The sequence below is a fragment of the Haemorhous mexicanus genome, chromosome 2 (assembly GCF_027477595.1).
Source record: "Haemorhous mexicanus isolate bHaeMex1 chromosome 2, bHaeMex1.pri, whole genome shotgun sequence".
NCBI classification, from domain to species: domain Eukaryota; kingdom Metazoa; phylum Chordata; class Aves; order Passeriformes; family Fringillidae; genus Haemorhous; species Haemorhous mexicanus.
Genome location: NC_082342.1, coordinates 107,914,999 through 107,940,770, shown reverse-complemented (window position 1 = coordinate 107,940,770; position 25,772 = coordinate 107,914,999). Strand labels below are relative to the sequence as shown.

At 41.4% G+C, this 25,772-nt stretch overlaps 1 protein-coding gene across 5 annotated transcripts in view; it reads right to left on the bottom strand.

The window, feature by feature from the left end:
• The window catches only part of CNKSR2 (connector enhancer of kinase suppressor of Ras 2), a 207,202-nt gene that overhangs the window by 6,473 nt on the left and 174,957 nt on the right, over nucleotides 1-25,772 (bottom strand). The window contains exon 21 of one of the 5 annotated variants that reach the window (XM_059839882.1): nucleotides 8,564-10,765. The exons of the other annotated variants lie outside the window; for them this stretch is intronic. Within the exon in view, the coding sequence (XP_059695865.1) occupies nucleotides 10,761-10,765 (5 nt within the window). The 3' untranslated portion in view covers nucleotides 8,564-10,760. Of the gene's footprint in view, nucleotides 1-8,563; nucleotides 10,766-25,772 lie in introns of those variants that run through there. 5 annotated transcript variants of the gene reach the window in all.

Here is a 25,772-nt window from a genome sequence, read left to right as displayed (position 1 = left end):
ATCATGGTTCAGCAGCAAACTAAAGAGTAAATATAAGAGCACAACCATGACCTGGCAGCATGGCAAACCAAAACAGAGCTGTTTGCATTATGATTTGGCTTAAAAAAATCAATATTATTATGTACTATATCAAAATACAGTAATATGAGAAGTATTTATTTATTACAGGTTTAAAATATTCGTTCTAACTAGTACTGAAAGCATTTAAAAAGAAAAAAAAAAAAGAAAGGTTTTGCTTCTTTAAAAACAAAACCAAGCAAAAGCTGGGCATGAAGTGTTACTCTGATATGAGCATTTGAAATGCTTCACTTAGAAAACATCAAACCACTTCAGCCTGCCAGACAATGTTTCCCCCAGAGGAAGCTCTTCGGTGACTCCGTACAAGCTTTGCAAGCCCCAGTGCAGTCAGGATTAGCAGAGTGGGGATCAGGACTAGCCAGGGCAGCCCTTGGGACAGTGTTAGCTGTGTCCCTTAGCTCTGTCCCTGCTGGCCCTTGCACACTGACACACGTTCATGCAGCACCCAGGCAGTGCCTGTGTGTGGCCTCCAGGCTGCTCCCAGAGCCCTCGGGATCCTCCCAGGCAGTCCTGGCTCTCACCCGGGTGCCTGTTCTCCTGGCTCAGGGTGCCTGTGCCTTCCAGAGGCTTTCCTAGAAGCTCTTGTAGGAAAGCTGCTTGGTTCCAAGCATTAGCTTTACCCTGTGACTGACCCTGTTCCAAGACAGTCATGTCCACTGGCTGGAAGCTTACCACATACAGAAGTACCCTTCAGTAAAGAACCCCAGTGTCCTCAGGTGATTAGAGGGTTTGTTACCAGTCACCAAGAGAGAAGACAGGAAGACAGTTTGTGTTTAGAAGTGACATTTTCAGTCCACCAAGAACTACCTGAGGCCACCTCCCATTTGAGCCCACACTATGCAGGAGGGCAACAACTCTCCTCAGGCTCAGGCAAGAACTCCAGCAACGCAAATCTCTTCACCCCATCACAAAAAGTGTTTGCATTTGTACAGATCTTTATACAATCCAAGAATTTTGCAATCAGCAACTAATCTTGCTTCATTTCTCATCAGTTTATTCCTTTGGCCTTTTAGAGGGCAAATGTTTTTAAAGCACACATTTAATTTCTTTTTTTTTAAGAGATATGGAAGAGAAGAATGGTTGGAGACTTTTTATCAATGGAATTATTTTGAGTCTGCACAGAGCTCCCTAAATCATCCTAGCCTGTGCTACCCTGCTTGGGGGAGCTGGGTTCATCACAGTCAGTGGTGGCCAGAACCGAAATAAAATAGAAATGAGATGCTTTTCTCTTTCTTGCAATTTTCTTTCTTATTAAAACATCTAATGGGCTAAAGGGCAAAACATACAGTAGCTGAATAATTAGAAAGTGGTTAAAATCTTTTGTGGTCTTGATTTTTATGCTTTCTTAAGAAGTCTATGCAGCAATGAGGTCAGAAGTTTGGGATGTCTCTATCAGTTCCTGTTGCTGAATGCTGATGTCCACCAGTCTGACAGCTGTGGAAGGGGAGTGATTTGCTAAAGGGCAAAGGGAAAACTCCCTCCTGGTCTGACACAGGAGTATTTGACACCTGTTTCTCTCTCTCTCCTTCTCATCTCTTGCTATGCAAGGCAAAAGAGATCTTTCCTCAGGTGTCTCTTCCCCAGCAGCACTGCCAAGGTTGGTCCTTGAGGGGATTAGGACAGAGATGGCTTGCTGAAGAAGCAGGCCAGCACTTTGATTCCACACCATCTAAATTCACTTTGCTAGAGAGATCTAGAGCCTGGATTGGCAACCAGCCACCACACCAGGCTTGCCATCAAAAAACCATGGCTTCCTAAAACACAGCAACTTCCCACCAAGGCAAAATACAGCATGTGAGTTCAACCCTAAGGTTCAATACTGAATGACAAGTGCCTTTAATGACCCTGGATGGTAACATGGCCACTGTGATTATAAACCCTGTGCCAGGGAGGCTTGTCCTGACCTCCCTCCCCACACTGCTGGCCTGGGATCTGCATGGCTGGTGCTCCTCAGGGCTCATCCCCTGGGACAGGCACCTACTGCTCACTGTGGGCTCAGAGGGAGCAGGGACACAGGACTTCTGCCCTCCCCTGCCTGGGAACAGCTCTGAGACTGCTCAGGAAGGGCACAGCACTGTGGGGGCAGGACACAGGCCGGGTTGGGCAGCAGAACATTGACAGGAGGTCTCTGGAAGGCATCAGAACATCACCTCCACACACTGGGGCTGCCTCCCCCACACTCTGTCACTGACTTGGTGATGTCACTGAGAGCAGCACATCAGAAAGGGGACAGGATTTCCTAAAGAGGAAAGAGGAGGGAAGAAAAACAAGTCCCTTAAATGCCTTGCTGCTGCTGAGGCTGGGAAAGCTCTAAAGAGGGCAAGATGCCTTGTTCACCCATGGTGGGGGAGAGGGCGGTGGGCGGCATGCAAACACATCCCAAGCCTTTAATATTTTCCAGAGAAATGCTGAAGGTGGTGCTGCTGCTCTCAATGGCTCTCAGTAGGCGGGAATGAGATTACACACACAGCTCCCCTCCCTCAGCCTTCTGCTAGAGCCTTTGATTGATTTTCTGTAGGTGTTGGTGAAACCCTTGGCACCATAAAGCATCTGAGGTATTCTGTTAGATATAGAGCTGAGCTTAAAACACATTTTCTTTTTTAAAATTGGTGGATTTGCATGCAAGTCATGCTTTTACAGCATGGCTGTCTCGTTAAGGAAGAATAAGACCTCTGGTAATGTTTTGTTTAAGTAGAAAATGTGGTCTAATAGGATTTGCAGGTGACCTCAGACCAGCAGCCAGCACAACAGTTGTTTTTCACACTCATTCAGCTGCTGAGTAGGGGGTTGCATCTTTCCTGCTTCTCTGAGTGCACTGCCAGGTCACAGTTTCCACACACTGCTGAAAAGCAGGCTGTCTTCTCTGAAGCTGTAATTTCGTCCCCTGCCCCACAGAAGCCTGAACAACTCTGCAACTCAGGAGCAGAAATAAAGCTGCAAAGCTGCAACACATGGGATATAAAACTGGTGAGAACCCTGTTTTCCAAATGCAAGAATATACAGGTACTGAATTTTGTAACAAAGAAGCTCCTGCTGTCTTCAAGTGAATCCAAAGCTATTTGCTTCAGCTCTGGAGAAAATGAATACATTTGTCTAGTAAACATTGTGTTTATTATTATTTTTCACTCTTCTGCTTTCTATAGGAAAAGTTTCTGTTTTTCTTGTACTTTGCCCTCAGTTCTTAGAATGCAGTAAATATTTGTAACTACTTTTACATTTTCTCAGGAGAGAGAGATGAAGATTATGGCTGAGTAGGTGAAACTCCAACAGGTCAAAAACTGTTTGGGTTCTTGGCGTTCATGAAAAAACTGGTGGGATTTCTCACACTGTGTTACCACTTGCTGTTGAGAAGAGCATGCACCAAGCTCTGTGATGTACTGAAGTGTAATCACCTCCTGGCTCTGTTTGGCAATTCATCTTTCCATTATTTCTCTCTTATAAACCAAGATCATAAGAGCATAAGGTACTTCTGTGAAAAGTGACCAGAGAGAAAGTTACCATTGGTATTTACATGGATCAAGAGATGATTGGTCTGTGTAAACTGATGATTCAGGAAGATGGTACTGAATTAGAACCCTGCAGAAGGTCACCACTGCAGCCCAGCTGGCTATCACACTGCTCTCTGGACACAGAGAATCTCTAGGCACACACTCCTCATAAATCTGCTCTAAATTTATGGAATAACCTCCAGCAGTTTTCAGTGGAGGTCCCTGCACTAAAGCTAAAGCTCAAGCTGCCAAAATCTTGCATGGTTTTTGTCTTTCAGTGAGGTACAGAGGAGCCCATGACTTCACGTGGGGCTAAGTGAACAGAACTGCTCATGTAAGGACAGTTAATGAATTTTGTCACCTGCCCTGCCAACAAGGTCATATTTTTCAAGGATCAAAGCTCTTCATTGGGGCCCTCTGGTCTTTGCCAGTGCCTCCAAACACCACCCAGGCTCAACCCCGTTGCCATTAGACTTCTCATCCTGACTGACGGACACCACTGCCATTCTGATGGAATTCTCCATTTCCCCACTCTCCTCTTTTCTGTTTGCTGCCTTTTCTGCTCAGTGACGCACTTTCCTTGGCTCTGCAACTCCTCTCACACACGCCCACTCCTCTCCTTGCAGTCAGCCCTGCACTTGAGCAGAAGTGCCACCCTCTGCAAATCCCCAGAAAGCCAAGCTGCTGTGAAGTCTGTGACAGGAAGAGAACAAGGCACAGTCAGACTGAAATCTCCAGGCTCCACTGAAATTTAAACTCCCATTTTCACTCGTTTTGGTGAGCTCACTCCCTCTGGCAGAGGAACCAGCTAACCTCAGCTTTCTCAGGATATTAAAGAGGCAATTTTTTTAGAATACATCACTAATTACATTATTAAACAGCTGCCATGTTATTTTCACCCTCCAAATCCCAAAGATTTTATTCCAATTTGAGAACTACACCTTTTTGCTTCACCTTTGTGTTGGGGAGGCATTTACCTCAAGTGCCCCAGAGACTCTCTGTGAGTGACAGTAAATGCAGTAAATACTCCCCCAGAAGAAGAAGCACTCCAGGCCTCTGGGAAATGGTCTCAAGTTAGATAAAACAGCCTTGGGTGCACAAACCTCTGGGTGGGGTTTTTTTCCCTTTGCCTTCTTGACCCTGATGTGTCTATGCTGGGAACAGACACCCTGGTCTGCCACAGGCTAACTAATAACTGATTTAATCCTGGCAGCCAGGAAGCATCTGTAATCCTCCTATGCCACAGCAGGTTCTCTCTGCCATGTCTAACAGCAGGGACCATCAAACCTGCCTGGGCCTGCAGTGGTTTCACTGACAGGCAGGTAGAGCAGCACACAGCCCTGCTGAGCCCTTGGGAAGGGAGAGCCTCCTGCAGCAGCTCTGCAGCCCTGGCTGTGCCAACAGGCAGACAAGGGCTGTGGCCACAGCCTGGCTGGGCTTGAAATCCCCAGGGAACACTCAGCAGAGAGACTGAAGGGATCTCCCCAGGTACTAGATACAAGATGAAAAAGAAGAAGGATGAAAGGAGAGTGGATGTAGATTTTAGCAGTGTTGCAGTGGAGGGGAGAAAAGAAATCCTCCAAAGAAGCAGTTGGTTTCTCAGAGCAAGGCCTAAATCCATCCTTGCTGCTGGTCAGGTTAATCATTAAGAGTCCAAACTGCCCAAGAGTGAGACATACCCAAACACTTCTAATAAAAGATTCAGGAATTAATAATTTTTAACACTGTTTGGATGGCTGGCTGGCAGACTAAGCTATGTATTTCCTTCCCCCCTCCTCCCCACCCCAAGCTCAAAGGAACAAAGTGGTGAAATCAATGTAAGGCTTAAAGGAGATGGTGTCTGCACAGCTGTGGCTGTGCATGATGTCACTCCTGCACAGCTATGGGGGAGCCACAATGACATGGAAAGTCAGCTGCTCCTAGGAAAATGTTACAGGTCACATCCCTTATTACTGAGAAAAGGAAGAAGTAATACAGAATTTAAGCCTGGCATGGTACAGCAGGCAGGAGGTGCAATAAAATGCAGGTCTACATGGAAACAGCAGCCAATCATCTGCTCTAGGTAAAACAGAGCAATTTCTCTGCTAAAGTACAAAGATAGCTATGCTATGTCCTATGCACTTTAAAATCAAGGCCTGACAGGATATGTGATTACATCTGTAAACACACACACACACACAAGCATATCTATGTTTTCTACAAGTGAGGAAAAGTTTAAGCAAGCTGAGTTAAAACTAAATTGAAAGAAAAAGAGGGGCTTCTTGAGCAGTACCCAACCTTTGCAACCGTTCTCTCTGGTATTGCTTCCCCTTCCCTGCCTTCTTCTGATTAAAGTAATCCTCTGTCCTTTCTGTCCCTGTGTTTGTAAAAGTGCAGGATTTTCCCAGAAGTCTTGAGTCAAGGAAGGGAGGAGCATTGTTTAAAAACAAGCTTTGATCCATGTGCTTGGTGAAACTTTAGTAGCTGGAGTATCATTAAATTTTATATTTATTGTATTTATTATTTCATATTTATTCAATGCAGGTATTAAATCTGGATTTTATATCATCATTTCCCCTAAAGTGGAAGTATTTTTGGTTACTGAGATAGTTGTACACTGTTTCTATTCCCTCCTGTTACATAAACCTGCAGACAATAAAAGATCCTCCCTAGGGAGGGTGCTCCCTGAAAGCACCAACACAACAGAGTCCTGCACTTCCTGGAGTTTTACACCCAGTGGTACCAGCCTGCTTCTCCTCTCACATGCATGAGCATAAACTTGGTTTCTTAAAATAAAGTGAACTGTGCAGGCAAGTGGAAAACTCATCTCCCAAATGCCAGATATCTGAAGGCATTTCAGGCATTTTCCACTACAGCCAACTTCAATACCAGAATTAGGCAGGTACCATCTTTCATAAGATCTAGCCCTTGACAGATGCCAAGCCTTTGCTGTGGCACCATAGGTCTAATTCTTATTTAGAACTACTTATGGCACTAGCAGTTTTCTTTTTGGGTCAGTATATCCCTGCAAATCTCTTTTCCACCGGAGTCACCTTTGTGGGGACATCTGAAGGACAAGCCATGGCCCCACAGGCTCCTGTGCCCTGCTGGCTGCAGTGTGAGCTGGCAGGCTGGAGCACGTTCACATGAGCAACCTCCACCTTCATGGTACGCTTGGGCTGCTCTTGCTCTGAGTCTCACACCCACCTCAGCCACATCTTTTCAGCCTTCCACTCAACTGGAATTGCTTATTAAACACAGCTGGCACGAAACTGAGCATAAGGAAAAACCCTTGGTGTCTCCCTGCAGATCTGCACTGTGGAGCTGACAGAACATTCAGCCATCTCTGACATGCACTTAGCAGTGCCAGCTAAGGGGTCACTGTGTTAGTGAGAAGGGGACACACAGAGGGAATAATCAGCTTTTTCTGCTCGTGCTGCCTCTTGACAGCCCCTGCACGCCTCAAATGAGCATCTGTAGCTCCCTCTTGGCTCGCAGTCCTGCTGTTTCATGAAGTTATATTGGTGGGCTGTGATTTCAGAGAGGGCAGAAGAGTGAAGTCACTCCAAAGCTTCCCAAAGAAATGGAATTCTGATCAGTGGCAGAACTTTTCTGCAGTAGGGTTATAGCTGCATCCTTCCTTGGTTTTGGAAATGGTACTCTACTCATTAAGCTGCCTATGAAGGCACCAGTTTAACCTTAATCTGCTGATTTTAGTGACTCTCTGGGAGAATTTTACACAATGAAATAGGATATCCTGACATTTTTCTGTGCCACACACTGATATAAGCGCTGTTTAATTTTACCACAAGCTATCAATGCTGAAGTGAAATAAACACACCAATCCCACTTTGATGGTACATTTCCCCTTGGGCCTGCAGCTCAAAAACAATAGAAAATTTGTATTTATGAGAAAAGCCAGGAGCTGGAGCAAACTGGGCAAAATTGCTAGATATGTGGGGATTATGTAGCTTTGGAACAGGATGAGGAGCTCCCTACAAATAATAATTCACAAGTAATATACAGAAGCAATTACTCCTTGAGGAAAATACTGGTATTACAAATCTAACCTAAGGTTGCAGCACTCAAAGCTGTGAAAGGTTAAGTGACAAACGATACGGACCCAGCAGCATTACTCACCAGTCAGAACCAAGCCACAGTCACGCTCGCACAACAGCAGTGCCTGGCAAGCCTTATGGGATTGATACCTGAAAGCAAGCCTGAACAGATGGGGGACACCTTCCTGGTGAGCAACACCCACCTGGAAAATGAACTCTGCTTCAGGCTACACCCCAAGTTGCTTCTTTGTATGAAAATGTAGCACTGAGAGTGGAGGTTTCCAAAACGCATCACTAAGGAAGTGCAATTCTACTTTCAACATGGGAGAAACATTAGTGTGGGCAGGGGCCAGGTGAATTGAAGGTCTGCCTCAGTTACCTCTGTAACCCACTGTGGTCTGCTGGGGAGGCACATCCCGAGGCGTTTCTGAAAGGGGCCTGAAATGCTTCCCAAAATGTTATCCCAGAAGATGTCATATTTATTCAGATATTCAGATTTATTAATGGATTTATACTGCACATTATGATAGCTGCACTGATTAGATTCCAACCTAATTAAGCTGCACCCTGATTTACATCTTAATTATGCAGGGCACAACACTGCCAAATATTAGGCACCCCCCATCAGCTGCTGAATGCCCATCACACCCCCATGGTCTGTAAGCACCACACAGAGTTCAAGGTACCTTTCAGGACAAAAGCTATTGCTGTGACCAGAGAAATGCACTAATTCCTCGTGGCTCTTCTAGACATCACTCACATCATCAGATGTCAAAATGAACTTGTAAACATGTATGAACCTCAGCATAAAGTGCTCTCAAAACTGGCATGAGAGTGGTCACAGCAGAAAGGTCCATTTCCCACCCACTGGGCAGAATGTTTTTGCCACAAAAGGAACAAGAGAAAGGAACTGAACGTCAGCCCTGACAGACGATGGTTATGCAAAAGCAAGACAGAAAATTTGCTGGCTTATTTCCTTTATTAAGCCCAAAATAACACCTTTAAAAAATCCTGACTTCATGAATAAATCAAATGCCTTCATTAAAGAAACATTTACTGCCATTTTCTATACTTTATTTTAAGGCATACAGAAAAATATTTAACAAATGTGTATGCAATTAAATGCCAGGGACTGCTAATTACAGCCCTTCTGAATGCCTCTGCAAAACAAAGATACTCAATACAATATGTTAGAAAGGGTGGGGAAAAGAAAGAGAGGAAGCTGAAGACAATCTAATAGGCATTAGTGCAGATATATGCTGGCCTTTGGCTACGAGCAGCAAATAAATCATCAGTGTTACCCCAAATGGCAGCCAAAGGACATTTTAGAGTCACATCCTTGCTTCTGCTTCTCTAATTCATTTCCAAAACATTTCACCTCGAACTAATTATGGAATTTAATGACAGAATGTAAAGGACTGGCTGGGGTTGCAGGCCATTCCAACAAAACTTTAATCACACATCCTTCAGGTTGCAGAATCTTTATGTACTTAGCAGTGATTTATCATTCCTGGCAGAGGCAGGTACTTCAAAGGCAACCTTATATAAAAAATAAATTCTGCCTTTGCCAAGCATTGGAAAGAGCACTAAATTAAATTTTAAAATCAGTTCCTACAGACAAACTCAGAGGGTTTGTCTATCTGGCCAACAGGCAAAAATTTATGACAGTACAGTTTTGTAATCAATAATAGCAATACAGTGCATGTTTCTGATTAGAAAAAAATTAAAGATGCCAAAACAACATTGCTAAATATTTAGGCTGTTTTGTGACAGTCCCATTGAGCAGAAATATAAAACATGCATTTTGATGAATTTCCAACTAATTTATGTCATACTATACTTTTTATTTTTCAAAAAAAGAATATTAAAACTATTATAAGCTTTGTCACCTGCTGTAAGGCAGAATGATGTAATTTTATTCACTGCACATTTCCTGTTAGTGAGGCAAAAAAGCATAATTTACTTCTTTATAAAAGGGAAATATATATATAACTATATATATATATAATTTTATTGGTATTAACATAATGCAATACCATACATTGAGCAAACAGAAAGAAAACATTTCAAAATACATTTTTTAAAAGTATCTCCCCGTAAGATAGTATGAAATATCAAGTAATTAGCATTAACATTATTACAATACACCCTTAGCCAAATATATCAAGGAAAATCCACATTCTAATCACAGAGATAGAGGCAAACATCAACCCATAGGGGACTCAGAACATAATGATAAATACAATATCTGAATCTACTTTGAGTGACATCCAGACAAATACTGGCCCCAAAACAGCCCTCCGGAGTCTGGGTGTTACACAGAGAATACTTTGTGCCTGCTTGGCCAGGCAGCATCACTCACATGTTTTAGTCCTAGAAGATAAAGAGGAACCAAAGGTTTAAGTGCAGAGTCTAAAATCTCAGCGTGAGGTATCTTCTCCGTGACCATCCAAACGAGTGCCAGTGTACCCTCTGGGAATTCAGTACAAACCACTGGATAAATGGAAGTCTCTGAAAGGTCTGTACATACCTCCACTTGACAGAATACACTTAGTTTAGCATGACACAGTAAGGAAACTTCCTCCACTAATGTGAAGCACGCTTAAATGACATGACTCTGTCTGGGTGGCCTGAATGGGTTCACTGGAGTTCAGTACAAGCAATGGGAAATTACAGTTACCATGGCTGAATCCCTCTTTAATTCCTCGAGGTGTGCAGAACAAAACTGAGTGACATCAAAGCCCTTCCCCTGCCAAGACCCTCTTCCCCTTCCGTTCTCCCGTGTGGGGGGCAGTATTTTCTGCAAATGTGCTCCATGTAGACTGGATCTGACTTTGTGCCTAGTCCCATTGTGGAAAGGGTGCATTCTTCCAAAGACTGGCCATGCCCTCTGACACCTTCCTGGAGGCCTCATATTCAGGCATGTGGTTGTCTATGCTTTAACAGGTCTGTTCACTGTTATAAACATCAAAGTTATTCAAGAAGAACTGACTTTCTGAACGGAGGCCATTAGGTTGCTTGCAAGAGGCTGAAGTTGAGTCTCCGTCGTGCCAATTCTCTAATGATAAGTTTATCAACCTTTGAGTCCAATCGGTTCAGTGCCAAGAGATGTGGTTCCCATTTGACATGGAGAGGTGCTATCAACTCTCGCAGTGTATTAGCCTAATATGATAAAGCAGTGATACAATATGTTGAAAGATCGGTGATGCGCCATTATTTCCATATCATATTAGTAAATTAGAAATACTATCATGCAAACAAGAGCAAATAGCAAATCTGGCATACAGTAGCAGCACTACAGAGCCTTTCTAATCTGCATGCAGCGATGCTCGTGAGGACAGAGACATGGCACTGTTCTGCTATTACACCTCACTCCATTAAAATATCCATCCCTGATGCAAAAGAGGTATTTAGGGCAGAAAGTTATATATTCTCTTTTTGTAGATATGTTTTTTAAAAAGAACAGAACAAAGACCAATTAAAAAAACCCCAAACAACCCACAAATAAAACAAGAGAACAATACACATCCTAACCAACTCAGTTGGTTTTCTCCATGTTGAAGACACATTAGCTCATTTGGAAGCACTGGGAAAGGGTCACATGAATGAGGAGAATGGAAGCAAAGAATGTGCCCCAAATCCACCAAACGTGCTACAAACACAGAAAAATATCCTGGTGGCAACTTATGCGAGAACTAGAAAAAGAGGTGGCACAACACAATCTGGCTCCTCTCGTTCTCCTAGCTGACAGTCCAGCGTTGTGCAACGTTGGGTGAAGGATAAGATACAGAGCTAGGAGATCGTGTGATTTTGCAACCACACTGACATTACACACTTCCATAAGCTAGGGCTTGAGAACTCGAGAATCTTTGTGGACCTGTGTTAGCAAAGAAAAGAGAAAGAGAGAGGTGGAATAAACAGCATACAGCTAAAGTGTTTACTTAGAGTTTCTGTGTGGATATGCAGTCTCTGCACAGGCAGTTTCAAAAGCCTGGCTGTTCTCAGTGCATTCCCTATTCTATTGCCTACTACACTAAATTGTAATAAAAAATGAAACTACATAGATCTTAACATCCATCATCATTTTGAATCTCAGATATGAAAAGCTGGGGGATGCTTTTAAAAAAAAAAAACAAACACTTTGGGAAAGAGTTCAACTGTGCATAATGTAAAGATGTACAAACTCATTCCAATTAACTGGTGGGATTTGTTTAACCCCTGTTAAAGAGATTATTTTTTTCCAAAAGACAGGATGGAAAGGAAGGAAAACATCAAGCATTGTCATTTTTATTCTTGAGCATATCACAAAAGGTCTGGAAAGCAGACAAGAAATATTTTCTCAGGGACAGAAAACACAAGGTAGAAAGAATCCCAGATGGAAACATTGGTGACATTTACTCCACGCATGGCAGCAATTGGAAAATGAGTTTCAGAGAGGCAGAGGGTGAGCAATGCTACACAGAACTCAAACCCAGTTCAGCCTCTTCTCTATTACTGAGATTTCCTGGGACTCTGCGTCAACAAGGAGAGGAGGAAGAAGAAGTGTGAGGAAAACAGTTTATATAACGAAATTCTAAGTATAGTAGTCAAGAGAAACTTTTACATAACCTATTGTTTAAAATAAAAAACCCCATTAGATTCCACAACCAAAATGAAAAAAACCCCAGCCCAACCCCCAAAACCAAACCCCAACCCCCTGACAAACAAAGGCCAAACCAGCACATTTCAGGACTCACAGGGTTGAGGAAAGGGAGACTTTGTAGAGTACAAGAGGGAATATTTTTCAGATTTCATCCTGTCCTATACTATGAACAGCTGTAGTATCGAAAATGAGAATCTTGGATTTATTTGGAAAAAGGCACTAAGTGAAAGAGGACACTGCTGCCTCATAGGTATCACTTCTGCAGCTTCAGGAGATCCTGTCATCTTATGGCTATTGTTCATAGAACTTAATCACTAAGAATTCAGAAAGTTTGTTTCAAAGGTCAGGCTTTGGCAAAAGAAACTTCCCTTTTTGTGAAGCAAGGTGGCTGTGAAATAAAGGAGGGTTACTGAAGTTAAGGCAAGGGCATTATGTAGCAGATGTCCATACCCAGCTCTAGCTCATGCCCAGCTGAGTCTGGCTGGGACACGTCCTCTATCTGTGGAAGAACTGCGCTACCTTCAACACATGGTGGGACAGGACTTGTGTCATGTACATAAAAATTCAACTAAATTTTACACTAGAAAACTATTTCTGAAAAAAACCCTGCTAGTAAGACACACTTTTGTAAAGACTATTTCGTAATAGTAATAAGGTTTTATATTAACTATATATATAGTATATTTATATGTATTATATAAGCTACATAAATTATCAAACAATGGTAATTTTTCACTATCCCAGTTTGGACTAGTCACTGTGCATGAATAGCCTTCCATTAACCTCTTAAGGTAAGTGGTAGCATCTGCTTACCTATTTATCTTAATGTGAATATAATTCTTAGGCACTAGGGGGCTTTTCTAAATAGATTTTCAATATCACTTATGGATAGTAACTAAGTGTTTAGAAAATCTGCTTTTTAATAGTAAAAATTATTTTTCCTTATCCTTACAAACTCCACATTTTTTTCTGTATCATTACCATTAGCAAAATTATTTATCTAAAAAATTTCTAGCATGTGGTTTTGTTTCTAGATAAGGGTTTTAAAATTTGTTTTAAAGGAGAACAAATACAAATAACAAAGAACGAGTAACGTGCTTTTGGACGGATACTTATTGACACTACAACTTCTGAAACTCATGAGACTTGCAAACATTTTGAAAAATAAACCAACTGCCATTCACATACAAAAATGAATGTGACCCTGTGAATACAGCAAAGTGAACTTACTGCATTTATCAATCAAATTATGTCTGCACTATGAGTTCTATGGCAAATGACTTCCCCAGAGTGGTTACAGACACAAAACTGTCTGCTGTAAATCTCTGCCTATTTATTCAGCTGACATGGTCATGTAGAATGTGAGGAATTTTATATCTGAGCAAACCTGCAGCAGCAGGAGGTACTTTACCCATCTGAAGTGGTGAGACAGACAGGCCCTGGGCTGGGATCACCCCACCAAGCAGGAGCAAGGGGGTGCTCTGTATGCCTTTCCAGGCCAAGTGTCAAAAGCCAATAAAAATGGAAGCAAAGGGAAGCAGAAAGTTCTCATGAGAGAAATATTTGACAGTCACAATCAATAAGGTCTCAAAATGGCTCTCACACAAGAAGTCCTGTGTAAGGAAAGGGGCACAGAGGGTGTTACAACTCTTTCTCTTTGAGACTGATGTATAAATAAATGTTTAAGGAACACCTGCAGTCACTAATGAGAAGGTATAAAGTTAGGGTTTTTACTTTGATGTGTTTTTTCATAATAAAAAGCACAAGATTTTACCACTGCCACTTAAGAGTACACTTTCTTTTCAATCTTCACATAATATATTTTGCCTAAACAGACTACAAGATACCTGGTTATCAAATGGTATTTTTATGACAACTTCTCTTTTCAAAGAAAGGTTTGGTTGAAGAATATCAGGTTAATTAACTTTTTAAATTCATACTTAGAAGCTTTAGAAAATTTCAGACTTCCCATCTATAGTGACCATCAGTAAACCTGTACCTGCCTTTTGAAGATCTACCCTTTCCTTAGTTTTTATCCTATTTTGTGTACCTATTTCCACATCTGTCTACATATTCAGGAGAGAAGAACTTCGACTGGAAGCCCTTACCTACTCTCTAATCCAATAATGAAGCATATCTAGTTCTGCATTTTCCCCTACAGGTAAGTCCTTTGCATGAGTGATCAGGGTCCCAACAAGAATGAATGTAAAGAACAGCAGGGAAGAGAAAACCTTCCCCATGCACCACAAACTGTGACCTGGCTGCCTCTGCTGGAAGTGCATGGCAGATACATCTTCCTCCTTACTCGGGAAATGGCTCAAGGCTCTTTGACACAGACTGCTGGGGAGGAACACTGGCAGATCTGCAAACTGCCTGCTGCTCAATGGTGGGAAGCTCCCACCACCTCCAGGTGTCAGACAGATGCCATGCAGAGATGAAAAGGAGCTGGCAGAGCCTGGCAGTGAGACTGTCTGAGGAAGGAGGGATTTGGTGACACATCAGGTGCAGATCCCCAACACTGTACTCCAAAGCAGTGCCTGCCCACATTATCCTGTGGGAATCCAGTGAGGTATGGAAGCAATAGCAGGAGGCACTCAGCACTCCTCTGGAGACTGCAGTAAAGGGCACTAAATCAAACAATTCTAATACAGGAGTATGTTATCTGCAAATAGCAAGTTTCAGCTTTTCCAACACCACAATATAAGTTTTAGGGTCCCCCATGTCCTCACTGAGAAACACCAAGAGCACAAGTGCTCCATGGGAAAGCACCACAGTGAGGAACAGCACAGGGAGGACAGATGGTGGTGTCAGCCCACACAGAACCTCCAGTGCCTGCTCCTCTGCAGGTGCTGCACTGGCTCCCATAAGAACAAGGCAGTGGAAATTACAGGGCTCTGATGGGCAGGCATTCTTCCTCCCACTTAGCACAGTATTCCTAAATTGCAAATGTAACCCAGCTCTCCTATGCACTTCTTGTACTACAGCTACTGCTAAGTAACCTTCTGTCTACTCAGTACTAAATAACTAAATAAACTAAAATGTACCACATTAAATTTTCAAATCACTAACTCTTATTATATTGTTATAATGTATTATATTATCCCTAATTCTGCCCCTATTTTGTCCCTCCTATATCTCATGGTTATTCTTACGCTGTTCAGATATCTCTCTAATATCTGCAAAGCTCTCTCCTTCAGCTCATTACCAGGGTCTTACTGGAGTGACAGTTCACAGCTTCAAGATGGAGCAGTCTGAGTGTCGTGTCAGAAAATAAGGTTATTTTTCTAGAGTAGTTCATTTTGTAACCATTGCAAAGCAATACAAAGAGCTGCTCCCAGAAAAGGAAGCCTTCTAATTTGGGACAGAACCAGTCAGACACAGTTGAATAACCATTTTCAGTAAAAAAAAAGAAAGAGCAGCTGGCTGAACTTCTCATAGTTTTACATAGATTTAGAAGGCATAGGATGTAATGACAACTTTAGCATCCCACTGGGCAGTTTATGAATTCTGATAATGATATTAAAATTTCTGCATATTGGCACTCTAATTGCTGGATTACACAGAGACTTAAGGTGCATAACCCTATGGGACAAGCCTCACCCAGGAGAAGTCTATGTTACATCCCAGAGACAGGCACATGAGGCATATATCTAATGGTGAGATTCCTTTCAATACAATTTTTAGTACTATTGTAACCTAAAATCAGTCAAGCTATGACTGCCATGGCATATAAAACTCAATTTAATCTACCAAACCTCCTGCATTGTTTATTCTGAGAACTGCTTGAAAAGCCATGTCCTTGTTTCCTGATCATAAAGCAGGAACTGTAGTTCCACTCCATCACCCCATGAAAGAGTTAATGTACAACACAAAAATGGGAGCTGTTTCCCAACTAGTGCTTTGGACATCAACCCTGCAAAGAAAGCAACGTACTAATTTTTTGCATTGTTATCAATGATTTTTGTAATAAGGAGTATTTAAGCAGAATTGGTCCTATTATTGTTACAAGTTATTCTGGGTATTACTTTATTAGTTACTTTTTCAAGAAGTGTATTTCTGGAAATTTTTTTACATTAACTTAGGGTTTTAAAAGCAGACAGAAACATAGTGAATTAATTATAGCATAACAATTTTAAATTTACACAAATAAATTTTTAACTTCAACCAGTAGAAGCCCCTTTGGTCAGAGAAGACTTTAACAGATAACAATTATGTTATTAAGTAACATGATTGCTTTTCCTGGTGGTGCTTTCCATACTGATAGCAAAAACACCAATACACTGACAAAATCCCTGGTGAGACTAATTAACACCCAGCTAGACTGTCACGTTCCCACTGCCAGGCTACATCCAAGGGCAGGGCATGGAGATGCTGCTGACAGCTGAAGCAACCTGCCATGCTGGCCTGGGACCCCTTCTCTGACTGGTCAGTGAAAGAGGCACAGAGCACCTGAACTCTGTAAGTTACTGACAGCATGCCCTGTGGTGAAGGTAAAATGAACAGACTGAAAAAAGTGTTATCTTCTTTGTGCCACATTCAGCTGAGGTTTTTCAGCAGCTTTTGCTAAAACTTTCAATGGGAATGGTGTCAAAACCTACTCAGGGAAAATTGGGGGAGCAGATTATAATTTTTTCTATACTAACACTGATCAGGTTGAGATACTGTAGTTTAATTTGGAGCTCACTGGAGGGGCACACACACAAAACATGGACTCTACTATTACTGTTCTGGCAAGGCCAACAAGTGAAATGTTGGCACCACTCCTGGCTGGTTGTGCTGTGTTTAACAAAGGTGTTCCCTTCTCCTCTCCTCATGTTCTAGCACGTGTTTCATCTGTCAATCCAACTTGCCTTGACTGTTCCCAGGCAAGTATTATCATTCTGCTCCAACTCTATTTTTGACTCAGTCAGGTGTCTTTCAGGTTTGAGGAGGACCATATTTAGTAACAAAAATGCTATCAGACCTGAAGCCCTCCCTCCTATCAACAACCTGAAATATACTGCATAAAATTAGCATATAAAGCAACTGCTTTTAGAAGTCTTGCTTTTAATTAGTTTGGTTCCCAAAAAATAAGACAGGAATCACCTTTCTTTTTCTAAACCAATGACTGAGCTACTTTCTTGGCTATCTGTGGTGTCTTGAAAGCCCATCAGACCAACACAGAAATGGCCTCCTTGTTTGCCTGGAGGAAATTCCTTACCTATTTGAGAGTAAAAAAGGAAGAATTACTGATTAAATGTTTCATACTGTTGAATGCTGAAGGCTTGATCTTTTATCTGGTAAATTTAAATTATTTTTTATGAGAATAATTATCTCTATATAAAAAGCTTGCACTGAAAGGTTTTATGCAAGGTACTCTTCTGACAAACCATACATTGCTATGTTGTTTGTTAAGAATTGCTTGCATATTTTTAATGTATAAGAGCTGTTTTCAGAGGGGATCCAATTTTTTCATAAAAAGTGTATCTTAAGCCTTTCCTATTCCAAACAATGCTATCACTAGGGTAATAAGAGAAAATCAGGGTTGCACAGGGATTTCATTACACTAAGGATTCTTGTTACAGGAGTCAAATGCAGAAAACATCAGAAACTCCCGACTGTATTTTAACTTTAAAGATAGCAATAAATAGCAAATTTTAAATTATTTGAAATCCCTGAACATGCTAGACCAGATGAGATGTAGCATGGTTAATACCTCCTGAATCCTGCTAAGACAGTATTTCTGTATGCCCTTTAGGAGGGGAAAAACCAGCAAACCAATCAAGGGAGTATTTTTATTACTCAAGGGAGTATTATTATCACCTAATGGGTTCAAGCTCCTGGTTAAATACTCTTTCTGAAAGCCACAAGGCTGCCATTCATGAAAATGCATGGCAAAAGGGATTAGTCAGACTGGCCAGGAACCTAGACAGAGCTGAAGGATGCCATGCCAGGGTTTCATGACACTGTGATGCCCAGCCATGCAGGAGTCCTTAGCCCTCCTTCCCAGTCTTTTCTGAAATACAGACAGCCACCAGAGACCCTCCTGGTGAGAGGACATGGTGCACCCACTGGTTTTCAAAGAAAGATCCTGATAAAGTTCTTGGTGAACTGGTGATAACCAGTAAGGAGGTACATCTACACTCCCATCAATTCCTACTTTTCCACCAATTCAGGAGGTTTTTACCCTCAATGACCTCTGCACAGAAGCACAAAGACACAGGTATGAAAATTGCTTCTCTTTAGCCTCTTCCTTCCTAATTCATCCCCAAACATCTCCAAAAGTGCCCATCACACACTGTTTGGTGAGATGCAGCTGCCGTACTTCTGTATGATGGCACTGTTCCACAGAAAAGATTAATCCTGCACTGAACACATTACAGCACCAATATGTGACCCAGGCCCTGGTTCTCTTCTCCTGCACACCTGACCCCTTCCCAGTGTGGAAGGGCAGAGCCTGGGAGAGACCTGCTGTCCCCCTGGAGGGATGGAGCAGTGCACAGGGCCCACCAGGTACCAACCTCCCCACTCCTAAGGTACGTCAAGCTCCTCTAATGGCAGAAACCACCAGAGCTGTGTTGGAGGTGGGCACTTCTCCAAGGCTTTTGAGTTGTTTGAAGGGTTCTTTTTCAGGAGAATGAAAACAGGATCTCTTTCAACTGGAAATGAGAGTGCCATCATCTCCAAATGTGCACGACTACTTGCTAGCTTCTGCTACCTCATCCAGGTCCTTTGATCACAACAAGGGAAAAATACTTTTAGTTTAGTCAAAGTTAACAATATCCAGGGAAAGAGAAGTCTTATTAAAGTGAGGGCAGCTGCTCCTCAAAGGGCTGCCCCAGCTCTGGGAGCAGCTGGGCACAGCAGAACGGCTGGTGCGAGATGGTGGCTGATTAGGCTGAGGCAAGGAAGGGGAATTGGAGAAAGGCAGGTGCTGGGTGGGAGGGAGCACCCACTACAGTGCCACCACTGACACCTGACCCTGGCAGTGCTGTAGCAATCTGCTGAGAGGTGGGGACACATTTCAAATATAACTAGTTTTGCAAGAAACCTCTTGATCTAGGTAATGATGTGGAGGGCCCAGCCTGCTTCCCTGGCAGCCTCCAGCAGTGCCAGTTCCCCAGAGCTGCTGTGTGCTCAGCCCTTGGTCCTGCCAACAGCAGCAGAAAGGGCATCAAGAGACTCAAGGAGAAAATCCCTCAGTGTCACCACAACTGGTGATTGCTGTATGCAAGGGAATCCAAATGGACCAAAACACCCTGAGATGCAGGGGGAAGGGTCACTTGTAAAAAGAGCCACCTTTTGAAAATGGCAGGTAAGAGTGCCCTTCCCTCAGGGGATGGTAAGCCAAAGGATGCTTGTAAGGAGGGATTTCTGTTGTCTACAGCAGGCACATGCCTGAGCAAGGTTCCCCTGGATAAGCTGTAGCAAGACCCAGAGCTGTTATGCGGGGATGTATTCCCAGCAATTTGCTACACACTCTGGCTCTGGTTTGCTTAAGTGCTTTTCACCAAAATATCACCACTAAACAAAGAAAATATCATCTCTACAGTCTGAAAAACACTGACTATCACGTAGCTGAGTTCTTTTCTTATCCCGTAACAGCAACCTCCCTCCTATCCATTTCTCAAGCTGCTCAGTTAGCTATTGTCCTCTGCTATTTTCTTCAGAAGCTACATTGTCTTTTTCACTTTCTTCTCCTCTGCATGAATAAGCACTACATGTCTTTTTTCATGCATTACCAACATCAAAACCAAACCTTTTTCTTTTTTCCCCTATCAGGCAGAAACATCTCATACCAAACAACTCCCTTTAGTTCTCTTCTTGGATTGCACTCGGAAAAAATGTCAAATCAGCTTCTACAAAAACAGAGAACTAGGGAGGTTTGGCTTCTACCTACATATAAATACAGGAAGTAGTGTAGATAAAGCAGAAATAAAAAAAAAAAAAAAAAGAGACTCATTTGTGACATCTCACCTCAAAAAGCAGTACTGAAAAAGGCAGAGAAGGGCTGGTAGGATTATTGTTGTGCAAAAGGATTTTCCTGCAAGGAATACATGGTCTAGGGCTAATCAAGACTTCTCCCCTATAAACAAGGGGGATGGAACAGAAGCCTGTTTTCTAAGGACATAAAGGCAGAAAAAAGGTTGGTAATTGCCTCATCAAGTAACAGAAACATCTGAACGTTTGTGTGCCAGGTTTAAAAACAAACTAGAAAAGATGCCTGTCTCTCTAGCCTGGAGTTAAAATGTGCAACTCCTTATTGCCACATAACAGAGCTCAAAATACACCTGAGTTCAAAATCAATAAAACTATTGTGTGGAAGAATGATCCATCAAGGGTTACAAGAAAGATTCCCTTAACTCTCCCTAGAAATATGTTTTTAGGCATGGCTCAAGGCATGGGGGGCTCACCTCTCTTTGGTATGAGCACTTGCTCTTGCAGGTGACTTTTTAAAATTCAAATAACAGAGTCTGATATCTGATATAGAATTAGACAAACCAATGTATCAGACAATTTTTGCTAAGCTCACATTTGCTGTGCAGAATGGAAATGTCAGATTGCAAGATTAAACAGTAAAAATAAAAGGCTCAGTGAATTTTTAATTTTGCAAGGGTTTTTTTTTTTTTTTTCAGAATAATGTAGACATCCCTCTTAAAGAAGTTGTGTATCTAGTGCCAGTAAATGCAAAAATTTTCCACTGTAACCCCAGGACTTGCCATCAGTGCAAAAGGCAACTCCAAAGAGTTACAGAGTAACCAAAAAGTTCAGTGTATATTATATGACAGATCTATTCAACACCTCTGTGGAAAAATAAGAATATTTAGGTTTCCTATGAAAAAGAGAAGGCAGGAACAGGCAAGAATTGATCTGTTCTGGTTACGTGTTTGGCAACACAATAGCTGTTGATGAAAAATGTTGTTGACCATTACACACTTCTTTGTGAACTATAAAATACAGCAAGAGCATACTCAGTTCAAGCTGAAAATGGTTAAAACAACCCCTTAGAAGGTGTGTGCAGAAACCTTGGGGGGATTTCAGAACTGGAAATCCACAGTTAGAAGTTTAAGCGCAGAGAACAATCTCCCCTGCTCAACCTGGAACTACCACAACCAAGAAGGAAGCAACAGAATTGAGCAAAATCCAGGAGGACCAGAGATGAAGATTTGGCTGTATTCTTTTGGTCATTAATAATACTGCTAAAGATAAGCAACACCAGACTAGAGAAATGCAAAACATTCAGGAACAAAATAAAGAAAGAGCCTCATGAATTTGTCTTTTAAAAAATTTACTCTATTTCCATACAGTACAACTGAGAAAATCATCTGAAGAAAAAATCTCAGCTAGTATTTTCAGAAGACAAGAGCTAAGGGGCCAAAAGTAATTGTTTTTCCAACTAATTATGGACATTGATATTACAGGGTTTTCAACTTAATAATGAGGTTATGCCAGAGTCTCCTCCTAGGAAGACAACTTGCACTGAGAAGTATTTCAATGCACTGGCGTGATCAATGCACAGAACATGGCCCCAGCAAAAAATCCATCCACGTGGCTCACCTTGGCTCAAAATTCTAAGCTGCATATATCTTTGAAATAAAGGCTAAAGCAGCATAGGTGCATTTACAGTAGGTTATGCTGTAAGAAACGTGTGACACTGTAGAAACAAAATACTTTTAAAACAGTTTTTTTAACTAGGAAAAGATTTATAACACCATCATCCTCATTTATGGCACAGAGAATCTAGAGGCTGATGGGATTTTAATTTCAAAACCCAATCACAACTTAATTAAACTTGTTCCACAGCTTACCTCACCATTACAGATTTTTGTCTTATTTCTAGTCTACTTTTTGCTTCCATCTCACCCCACTCAATTTTGCAACTTCCTCCCCAGCTACCTCGATGTTTCCAGTTCCCAAGTACTACAGATCAGACTGAACAAACTGTTTCTTTTCTTTTTCAAGGAAAGGGGTAAATTAAGCCTCCACCACCTTGGGGGTGTGTGCTTTCCTTTGTTCATTGGTTACACTCAGCAACCTCCTACTCCCCATCATTCCAAGGAGCAGTGGTACTGAAAAATGCACACAGCCTTCTGACAGCCTTGGCAGCAAAGCCAAATCCATGTAGAATATAAAATCTCACCCCTCCATGCCTGTTTTCCTCCAAGTAGAAACTACAGGTGCCATGGGTTCTGGCTGCTCATGGCCATCCACCCACGCCCTCATCCTTCCACATTCAACCTCCACTAAATTTCAGGAATAATGAAATTCATAAACATCCAAGTTCTATTCTCAAAACTGAGGAGTTTAATTTTTACTTCAAGTGACTGTAATACTCTCCTATCAATCCCATAGTCTTGTTTAGCCACTACATACACATGCTTAGGAAAATTGTCTTTTGGGATGGGACAGGCCAAGAAGAAGGTGGCTGACATAGTTCTGAGTTTGCATTAACTGTAAAAACCATTTCCAAACTGTGAGTCTTCAAGGCAATAATTTTTTAACTTTATGAAAACTCTCACACTTCCTTCCATTGTCTAAAAATAGTTCAGAAATAATTGTACCTAAACTTTCAGCCATGAGTAAACAAGTATTAAACAAGTATTCTCAGCAATGGTAACACACATATTTTTTTCCTCTTATTTTACTAGAAAGACATTTTACAGATATTTTACAAATTGTGCAAGGCTTTCATAAAATTTATTTTCTCAACTTCTTACAATTTGCATAGATACAAGGATAACTTGTTTATGCTGTAAGATTCATTATAGCCACTATAAGATGTCCTTATCTGCCAGCAGAGTTTGTGAACTCAAGGTTAAAACACAAAGTGAGCAGAGAACTTGGAAACTGTTGATTTATTAATCCATAATGCAGTAGTGTCTAAAGTGCATTTGTGTTTGTTGGGTCTTTGTTAATAATTTTATTTTTATTCCACAGTCGCACCATTTCATAAACCCTGTTAAATTTTCAGTGTCTTGGTATAAAAAATTTTTGGTATGGTTAAATTAGTCTACTTCATTAATAAGTATTTCTAGGCCCTAAAATAATCACATGAAACTGTTGAGGATACATTAAGAAACAGGACATTAACTACCTAGATCATACAGTGACACTGGAGAAGGTAAGCAGAAAAATGTAAAAAATTAGTAATTTGGTCTTGGATAGTTTTAGTTTGGAGTGTAAAATTTAAATGGAATTTTCCCCAGGCTCTTTACACAGCCAGAAGCAAATAAATAAAAATTCTTCTGTCTTCTAAAGAAACAGAAACCAGCAACTCCAGTTGTCTTTCACACCATTACAATAAAGTTAGAAATATAAATGTTTTGCTGTAAAATTATGTAAATGTACTTAGTTTAATGAAAAAAAGAAAGAAGAAAATGTCATGAGAACATTTCCTGAAGTTTAAAATAAATGGCAGGACACATTCTAGCAGGAAGGAAAGAAACAAGAACTCAGAATAATCAGCTTCAAGCCTTTTATAGGTTTAGTATGATTTTTAGATTGGCTTTCAAGTGTACACATTAGTACAGCAAAAAACTCCCACTCTAATGGCAAGTGTAGAAGCTATTGAAATACTGTTATGTGAATTCTAAACCAGATTTTACCACTTTTGCTACAGGAAAACACTCTCTAATTGTGTCTCATATTCACCATCTCTCAAGTATTCCATGAAGACCACTTTTGCACGTGTAGGAAACCCCTCTAACAGGGGATTCTGGCATTGCCCAGCCCCTGGGTACCATGCCAGGAGCTGTTCCTGGAGCCTCCCCAAACCATCCCACCTCACTCGAAATGTGAGCTCCTTTTAACCTGGAACTAAAAGCACAAGGATCCCCAGCTCAGTTTTCTTACTTACTCTCATTAACAGTGCTGGATAAAGAGATGAGAGTAAACTTCCTGTCCTTGCCACTGCTTGATCTCTGTCCGCCCTAAATTTAAAACCAGGAGAAATCTTCTAAGTGAGGCTTCCTTAATTTTGCTTCCTCTTTGAGGCCTGTAAATCATCTCCTGATTAAAAGAACGTTTCAAAAACTAGCTGAAAGATGGTTTAAATTGAAGTTTTTTGGCAGCCTCTCTCCCCTCTCTCTGATGGTGATAACAACTTAAATACTTTTTAAAAAATCAGTGGTGATATTTTATATTCAAAAAGCCTGAAGTTTATCCCTCTGGAATCCCAAAGAGATAATTAGCTGGTATTATTTTGTGCCAGCAGTACACAAAAAGTGAAGCCAGAAAGCAAAAATCCTGCTTAAAATGCAGACATTTTCTTCATGTAAACACAGTAAGATCCTGCACGGCACTTTTTTCATGCTTTGTACATAAAATCATGGTATCTAATAGCACCACACTAGTACAAGGATGCTGAACTGTTAACTATCCAACAGATTTCAAAATTTGCTAATTTGAGGCACAAAAGGAGACAAAAAATTTCTCATTTTTGAACTATGTGTTTTAAAAATAAAGGTAGGAACTTATTTTATTAATAATGAATGGGAACTGCAAAATTGCCTGATTACAGGGCTTTTTTTTGTTTGTTAATACTGTATTATCACATTTGTTTCAAAATAACTGGAAATTCTGAATTAATTCTTAATTCTTAACAGAAGATCTTACAAATTAAACACACATGGCTACTATAAAATCTGAGAATTAAACACTTTTGAAGGATAGATGGAATCCCAAATGACAAAAGAAGGAGCTTTCTGCTCCCCACCTATCTCCAGGTAACTTCTTTCTTGGCTTTAGATGCAGAAGGTCTGTGACACAGGGAACTGTATTTTCCTTCTAGAAGTTCAGCTCTCAGAGGTAAACAATATCAGCCACCTAATACCTAAACCTTTCCTGTCCAAGGTGTCCTCTGATAGCAAAGCCAAGCCCAGATGGAGGAGACACCAGAGGCTCACTGTTAAAGGGAGGGGCTGCCCTATGTGGGGTCCCCCTGAGGCTGCTCGCATCCAGAAACAGTCCCAGATGGCACCAATAGCCTGAACAGTGCAAGAGAATAAACTTATTAAAATCCACAGGCACCAAAGTGTGAGGAAACATCTCCTAGACTGCTGGAGGACAGTCTCAGAGCTGGAATGATTTGGAGGGATGAAATCTCTTGCCAAGTGTTATATAACAATATGGTAAATGCTGTGCTAACAGACACAGTGCCTGGCAAACACCAGGTTTTTTTTTCTTTTTTTTTTTTTTTTTAACCTAGTCAGGCTGTTAGTTTTACAAAATGTCATATATATTTGTTGGTTGGTTCTAGCTCAATTAATTTGACATTTTAATTCAGCTGAGGCTTTTATTAACATGAGCTAGTTAATGTGGATAGGTAAGAGGCCCAGAAAAAAATCAGAACAACTACAATTAGAAAAACAACCATTAAGCAGAAAACCATCTGGGACACTGTACAGCTCCAAGTGAAATATGAAGTACAGTTGCCAAACAGATGCTTATCAGAGTACACAGCACAAAACAGCCAGGGCAGAGCAAGCTCCCTGGTCTCAATGAGATGTGCTGCACCCAGCTTGGATACTGCCATGGCAGAAGGGATGG